Genomic DNA, 8,936 nt, shown 5'->3' on the forward strand with positions numbered 1-8,936 from the left:
GAAGAGGGTGGTCACTGACTTTTAATCTCCTAAAGCAAAATAACTTTCAACCCGGATCCTGTATCCAGCTAAACTGAGTTTCATTTATGATGGAGAAATTAAATACTTTAATGAGATTCATATGTTGAAGAAATTTGCCATAACCAAACCAGCTCTTCAGGATATTCTCAGACCTATACTCCATAATGACCAACCCAATCCTATACCAAAAAAGTAAACTCACTCAGAAACTTCAGATCAAACTCCAATCTCCACACTGGTGAAAGAATTAAAAATGCCCACTGGACTTTTGAAAAACTCGATACCCAAAACTTCACCAGACTTATCAGTATTCTCCATTAATGTGAATGGCTTAAACTGTCCTCTAAAGAGGCATAGCTTAGCTGATTGGATACAAAAACTCAGGCCAGATATCTGTTGCATACAAGAGTCACATCTTAACTTAAAAGACAAATACAGACTCAGGGTGAAAGGATGGTCATCCATATTTCAGGTAAACGGTAATCAGAAAAAAGCAGGTGTTGCAATTTTATTTGCGGATACAATGGGCTTTAAACCAACAAAAGTAAGGAAGGACAAGAATATTTTTTTTTTTTTAATTTTCATATTTGTTAAAGGTAATACTCAATATGATGAGATTTCAATTATTAATATCTATGCACTCAACCAAAATGCACCTCAATTGATAAGAAAAACTCTAACAGGCATGAGCAATTTGATTTCCTCTAGCTCCATAATAGTCGGAGATTTCAACACTCCTTTGGCAGTGTTGGATCGATCCTCCAACAAGAAGCTGAGCAAAGAAATCTTAGATTTAAACCTAACCATCCAACATTTGGATTTAGCAGACATCTACAGAACATTTCATCCCAACAAAACTGAATACACATACTTCTCATCAGCCCATGGAACTTATTCCAAAATCGATCACATCTTAGGTCACAAATCTAATCTCAGTAAATTTAAAGGAATAGAAATTATTCCATGCATCTTCTCGGACCACCATGGAATAAAAGTTGAGCTGAGTAACAACAGGAATCTGCATACTCATACAAAAACATGGAAGTTAAATAACCTTATGCTGAATGACAGCTGGGTCAGAGATGAGATTAAGAAAGAAATCGCCAATTTTTTGGAACAAAACAACAATGAAGACATGAACTATCAGAACTTCTGGGACACTGCAAAAGCAGTTCTAAGAGGGAAATTTATAGCACTGCAAGCCTTCCTCAAGAGAGGAAGTTAACAACTTAATGGGACATCTCAAGTAACTGGAAAAGGAAGAACACTCCAACCACAAACCCAGTAGAAGAAAAGAAATAACCAAAATTAGAGCAGAATTAAATGAAATTGAAAACAAAAGAATAATACAACAGATCAATAAATCAAAAAGCTGGTTTTTTGAAAAGGTCAATAAAATAGATAAACCTTTGTCCAACCTAATCAGGAAAAAAAGAGTAAAATCCCTAATCTCATCAATCAGAAGCAACAAAGACGAAATAAAAACACACCCCTTAGAAATCAAAAAAATCCTTAATAAATATTATAAGAAACTTTATTCTCAGAAATATGAAAATCTGAAGGAAATTGACCAATACTTGGAAGCACGTCACCTTCCAAGACTTAACCAGAATCAAGTGGAAATGTTGAACCGGCCCATATCAAGTTCTGAAATAGCATCAACCATACAAAACCTCCCTAAAAAGAAAAGCCCGGGACCAGATGGTTACACGTCAGAATTCTACCAAATTTTTAAAGAAGAATTAGTACCTATATTACTCAACCTGTTCCAAAGGTAGAAAAAGAAGGAAGACAACCTAACACATTCTATGAAGCAAACATCATCCTGATCCCCAAACCAGGAAAAGACCCAACAAGAAAAGAAAATTATAGACTGATCTCACTAATGAATATAGATGCAAAAATATTCAACAAGATCCTAACAAACAGAATCCAGCAACACATCAAACAAATTATACATCATGACCAAGTTGGTTTTATCCAAGGGAATCAAGGCTGGTTCAATGTACATAAATCTATAAATGTAATCCAGCACATAAACAAATTAAAAGACAAATGCCATATGATTCTCTCAATTGATGCAGAAAAAGCTTTTGATAATATCCAGCATCCTTCATGATCAGAACACTTAAGAAAATCGGTATAGAAGGGACATTTCTTAAACTGATAGAGACTATCTACAGCAAACCCACAGCCAATGTCATATTGAATGGAGTTAAATTGGAATCATTTCCACTCAGATCAGGAACTAGACAAGGCTGCCCATTGTCTCCATTGCTTTTTAACATTGTAATGGAAGTTTTAGCCACTGCAATTAGGGAAGAAAAGGCAATCAAGGGTATCCACATAGGGTCAGAAGAGATCAAACTTTAGCTCTTCACAGACGATATGATAGTATATCTGGAAAACACTAGGGACTCTACTACAAAACTCTTAGAAGTGATCAAGGAATATAGCAGCGTCTCAGGTTACAAAATCAACATTCATAAATTGGTAGCCTTTATATATACCAACAATAGTCAAGTTGAAAAAACAGTTATGGACTCTATCCCATTCACAGTGGTGCCAAAGAAGATGAAATATTTGGGAATTTACCTAACAAAGGACGTGAAAGATCTCTATAAAGAGAACTATGAAACTCTAAGAAAAGAAATACCTGAAAATATTAACAAATGGAGAAACATACCATGCTCATGGCTGGGAAGAATCAACATTGTTAAAATGTCCATACTACCCAAAGCAATATATAATTTCAATGCAATCCCTACTAAAGCTCCACTGTCATACTTTAAAGATCTTGAAAAAACAATACTTCGTTTTATATGGAATCAGAAAAAAACTCGAATAGCCAAGACATTACTCAGAAATAAAAACAAAGCAGGAGGAATTACGCTACCAGACCTCAGACTATACTACAATTCGATAGTGATCAAAACAGCATGGTATTGGCACAAAAACAGAGAAGTAGATATCTGGAACAGAATAAAGACCCAAGAGATGAATCCAGCTACTTACCATTATTTAATCTTTGACAAGCCAATTAAAAACATTCAGTGGGGAAAAGATTCCCTATTTAACAAATGGTGCTGGGTGAACTGGCTGGCAACCTATAGAAGACTGAAACTGGACCCACACCTTTCACCATTAACTAATATAGACTCTCACTGGATCAAAGATTTAAAGTTAAGACATGAAACTATAAAAATACTAGAGGAGAGTGTAGGGAAAACCCTTGAGGAAATCGGTCTGGGAGAGTATTTTATGAGGACCCTCTGGGCAATTGAAGCAGCTTCAAAAATACACTACTGGGACTTGATCAAACTAAAAAGCTTCTGCACATCCAAGAACACAGTAAATAAAGCAAGCAAACAGCCCTCATAATAGGAGAAGATATTTGCAGGTTATGTCTCTGACAAAGGTTTAATAACCAGAATCCACAGAGAACTCAAACTCATTAGCAAGAATAGAACAAGGGATCCCATCGCAGGCTGGGCAAGGGATTTGAAGAGAAACTTCTCTGAAGAAGACATGACATAGTACATGGTGGGGAGTGGAGGAAGGGGAGAGCAGAGAGAGAGGGAGGGAGGGATGGAGGTGTGGGGGATCACGTGTGTGACACACCTTTTGAGTGCAGGAACAATTATAAGAAAGACTTTACCTAACAAATGCAATCAATGTAACCTGGTTCTTTGTACCCTCAATGAATCACCAATTAAAAAAAAAAGGAAAGAAAGAAAGAAAACAGCATGGAGGTTACTCAAAAAACTACAAGTAGAATTACTATGGCTATTATATGATCCAGAAAAATCTTCTGATTTTATACCCAAAAGAAATGCAATCACAGTCTTGAAAAGATATCTTCTACTCCACATTCATTGCAACATTATTTACAATATCCATAATGTCAAAACAACAAAAATGTCCAATGACAGAGGAGTGGGTAAAGAAAATGTGGCATATAACTATACTGGATTACTATTCAGCCTTATAAAGAATTAATTACTACTATTTGCAACAACATGTAAAATAAGCCATTCATGGAATAACAAATACCATATGACTCCATTTACATATGTATGAGGCATCAAAAATAATCAAACTCATAGAAACAGAGTGGGTCAGTGGTATACAGGAGCTGAAAAATGGGTAATTGTTGCTAACATCTGTAAAGTTTCAGTTACACAACCTGAATGAGTTCTAAATATCTGCAGTACAACATAATATCTATAGTTAACTATGTGGTAACTGTGCACTTTAAAACATGTAGATAGTATAATTACTATGTTCATTGCTCTTATACATAAAAATAAAACAAACAAAAACCCAAATGAAAATGATAATACAATTTTTGGAAGTGATATATATGTTTGATATATAGATTATGATAATGATTATCAAGGGTGAGTGCATGTGTCCAAACTCATCAAAATGTATACTTTAGATATATCCAATTTTGATATCAATAACATTTTTAAAAACATAAAAAATAAAATTGGTTCAAGAATTCCATATAATGAATACTGAAAATGTAGACAAATAGTGAATACTTCATGTCTTAGTAGTAAAACTATTTCCTACTTATTCACCAGAAAAAAGTAATTGGAAGTTTAAGTTGATCATGCAATGACAATGTAAAACAATAGTAAATCTGAATAAAAAAATAGAAGAAAATAACTCTTATGCAAAGAAATTTTCATCACAAGGCAGTTTAGTGTAGTGGAATTGAATTTATAAATCAAAGGTTAGTCTCCATATATGATGCTTATAGATCTGATGCCCTTAATTTTTTTCAATTAATTTCCTAAAAACAAATGTGTGTAGGTATATGTTTGTGTGTGGAGAGAGAGAGAGAGAAACAGGAGAGAGAGAGAGAGGGCGAGGGAGAGAGAGAGAGAGAAAGTTACTTGGAAAGTATCTAGCTATGTGATATGCAGACAGTATGTGTCTGTGTGGTGTGTGTGTGTGTGTGTATGTATGTATCCTACTTCAGGTTATTATGAGGATTAAATGAAATTATTATATTAAAATACTTTCCAATTTCTTTAAATAAAATGATTTATCTTATTGTAATTCCCAAATACAAGTTCACATATACCTTATTTATTTTTATTGTAATTGTTAATTAGTGGAATGTTGTTAGTAGCAGAATATTGTTCAGTAGTAGAACATTATTATAAATTGTTCAGTAGTAGAACATAATCATGGTAGGTTCCAATACAGAATTAGTACATTTTAATTTCTTCCTTTACTCTTAATCTTAAAATTGCTCTTTCAACCTGAAAAAAAAAAATTGAGTTTAACCTACATTAGACCCACCATTTTTTTTATTAGAAACAAAAACCTTGTAAAGGATGAACGAACATAAATACATTCAGAAAAGGAATCAGACAATTGCTACATTGAAATATTAAGCAATAAGAGTATTTCTATTATAGAATGCTTTGACTCTGAGATCAGTTAACTTCTTTTTTTTTATATAATATTTTTATTTTTTATTAAATTATAGCTGTGTACTTTGATATGATCATGGGGCATCATACACTAGTTTCATAGACCGGTTCACACATTTTCATCACACTGGTTAACATAGCCTTCCCGGCAATTTCTTAGTTATTGTGCTAAGACATTTACATTCCACATTTACTACGTTTCACATATACCTTTGTAAGATGCACCACAAGTGTATTCTCACCAATCCTCCTCCCTCTACCCACCTCCCCCCTCCCTCCCCTCCCTTTCCTCCTTCTCCCTATTCTTAGGTTGTAGCTGGGTTATAGCATTCATGTGAAAGCCCTAAATTAGTTTCATAGTAGGGCTGAGTACATTGGATACTTTTTCTTCCATTCTTGAGATACTTTACTAAGAAGAATATGTTCCAGCTCCATCCATATAAACATGAAAGAGGTAAAGTCTCCATCTTTCTTTAAGGCTGCTTAATATTCCATGGTGTACATATACCACAATTTATTAATCCATTCGTGGATCGATGGGCACTTGGGTTTTTTCCATAACTTAGACAATCAATATTTATAAGTAAAAGTAAAAGATAATTAAAAAAAATATCATGCTAATTCTTATAGACAATAGAAAAAGAAGAAATACCTCAAATTCATTCTACCCACCATTTCAAACACATGAAAGTCTAAACTTCTGTATTGTGACTTTTATTTGCAATATAAAATGTTTGACTATGTCACTTTAAAATATTTTATTTTATTTTATTTATTTTTTGGTTTATCAGACCCAAGCAATGTTTGAATCCACCACCCCCGGTGTGTGGGGCCCGTATGCTAGCCACTGAGCAAAAGTGACCAGCTAATTTAAAATATTTTAATCAAGAGAATATTCAAGACTGGATGCCTTCAATTTAATCACTTTTTATATGGAAAATAAGCATTCTTCCATTGCTTTTTCCAGTTAATATTTATTAATTATAATCTTTTTAATCATAATTTGGCAATAGTAACATTTTTTATTTTTTTCTATTCCAGTTTTCTTTCTGTTTTTGGCCATTACTACTAGTATTCTTGCTTGTGGGTCAAATTTTGCCTTTCTAGATTTTGTTCAAGATTAATTCCTACAATTTAGTAGCCACTAACAATTTCTAAAATTTTCTCGCTGAACTATTGTCATACATATTTCATATTGACTCATTTCCTGCCAGTATGATTGTTGAAAGGTGTTCAATAGTTCTTGAAAATTGTGAACAAATAATATGTAGAAAAGAGATGAAGAAAGGGAAAGGGGAAATAAATAGTAGAGATGTGGGAATAAGAGGATTTAATGTACAAATACAAAATATTAATAGGTTAAAATATTGTGCATTGTAAGTGAATACATGTTAGTGTGATCTGATAATATAAAAGTAAATAAAACTAGCCTTAAATTTTTATTTACAAAACAAATATTCTTGATCTCTTACCTTTCTCTCTGATACTTCACTCCCGTTTGACATTATCCTTCGTGGAACTGTGACATGCAGGAATATGCCTTCAGAATCTGCGTGAGAAATTTTTTTTTTTTTTGTATCAACAATCCTCTCCGTCATACATGGATTCTTATCCCAGAGCCCAGGAGAGGTCTCAAATTTTAAGTAATTTTTTTGTATGTGCCCATACACCTTCTTGCCCACAAATTTCACCGCATTGTCAATGGCGCCTTGAAAATGACACATTGAAAATAACTGAGACACAAACAAACAAAAATTAGGCACTTAGGTTCCACAAGAATTTTTAGTTCATTTTTTTGGTTGCCAATTTTTATTTTTTTAATTTTTTATTAAATCATAACTGTGTACATTAATGCATTTATGGGGTACAATGTGCTGATTTGATATATAATACGGAATGCTTACATCTAACTGATTAACATAGCCGGCTCCTTGCTTATTTGTTGTGGCAAAAACATACTAATAGTATAGAAATGTATCATTGCATTATAGAATCACTCCAGGGTTTGTTTCCCTCAGGACTTGGAGGAATCAACTGATGGTCGTGCACCCCCACCTACATCCTCCATCACAGAGTGGGGTGGCCCTGGTCGTGGGGTGCTGAAGCCCTGAGCCCTAAAGCAGTGAGGAGATGCCTCCTCCACTGTCTGTGGTTCACAGGGCCTGGTCAGGAAAGAGGTGACACCGCGGAGGCCCTAGAGGAAATCTCTAGGGAAGGTCTCAGCGCTACCGGAAATTGTTCCCCAGTTAGAACCCAGCCTGCTCTAAAGAAAAAGAAGCCATTGGAGGCTACCGAGGCTTACCTGGGTGGGCTTGCAGGCCTCCAAGCTCAGCGAGAAGTGCAAGGAGAAGGAACATGGCCCCGCAGACCGCAGGAAACTCCGTCAAGCCTGGGACGGTTGACATTGCTGGAACCGTTAGCATCGCTGAGGCTCATGGGCAGGCCATCGACCCTGGGTGGCTGCAGCCCCAGACCACTTGCAAGGGCACTCTAGTAGGTGGGAAAACTTTCACAAGGCAGGCAGAGGATACACAGGACACAAACATACAAGTTTGGGCAAACTGGTTTATTGTGAAGTTTAACTAGTTTAAAACCCAGTCATGAAACAGCAGAATCCCAAGGGCCACTGGGATCCAGCCAGCCCCGCCCATGAGGATGAGATTCTCCGTGGTGTCCTTCTGGGGTTTGGGGGATGGGGATTGTGGATAATGAGAATGAGAGAGTTCAGAGCTCCTGTCACCCAGAGCCCCTGGATGTACACTATCCTCTCCTGTACAGGGCCTGACCATCTGTGCCCATGACTGGAAGTGTCTCCTCACTCAACACTCCTAGGGTCTGGCTTGTTCTATGATAGCCTGATGGTGTCAACTGCTCCTGAGAATCAAAACAGAGGGAAAGGGGACCAGAAGTCCCCGGCTCAGCTCTCCCATAGGCTCTGCATTCTATATTCCTTCATGTCTCATGACATGATTTTAATGGAGCTTATTTTTTATTTCAGATTAATATGAGGGTACAAATGATTTGTGTTTTGTTTTTTAGATAAAGTTTAAGTGGTTGAGACCTTTACTCAAGAGGTATGCCATAAGCCCTGACATTGTGCCCATTAAAGCCAGAGAAGACCCCAAGATGTCACTCCAGAGAAAGTAATGTGTCATCCTGGTGGTCAAACCTTGGAAATAAAACTGATGATCCCAAGACATAGAAATTCTGAAGAAAATCTAGTGCATATGCTACCTGTACTGTCTGTCTGTTGTTTTCAGGGGGAGAGATCAATGTTTAAATGCAGGGACCATTTGCATGGAATGTTTTCAAATAGGACCATTAAATTGTTATACTTTTCTTCTGTTAAAAAAAAAAAATTAAACCCCTCAGCAGTGACAACTGAGGTATATATAAGTTGGGTTTGGCTTTCTAGTGAGGGTCATGATAATTTTTTCTCCACATTGTATTTTTATGGTGGAAGAA

The 8,936-nt window shown here is 35.7% G+C and overlaps 1 protein-coding gene across 1 annotated transcript in view; it reads right to left on the bottom strand.

The window, feature by feature from the left end:
• The window catches only part of LOC128576466 (disintegrin and metalloproteinase domain-containing protein 18-like), a 32,534-nt gene extending 24,706 nt beyond the window's left edge, over positions 1–7,828 (bottom strand). The window contains exons 1-2 of the mRNA XM_053578637.1: positions 7,774–7,828; positions 6,944–7,020 (exon numbers count right to left, since the gene is read on the bottom strand). Coding sequence (XP_053434612.1) covers positions 6,944–7,020; positions 7,774–7,828 — 132 coding nt within the window. The remainder of the gene's footprint in view (positions 1–6,943; positions 7,021–7,773) is intronic.
• Positions 7,829–8,936: the final 1,108 nt, after the last annotated feature.

Source organism: Nycticebus coucang, chromosome 24 (genome assembly GCF_027406575.1).
Source record: "Nycticebus coucang isolate mNycCou1 chromosome 24, mNycCou1.pri, whole genome shotgun sequence".
Lineage (NCBI taxonomy): Eukaryota > Metazoa > Chordata > Mammalia > Primates > Lorisidae > Nycticebus > Nycticebus coucang.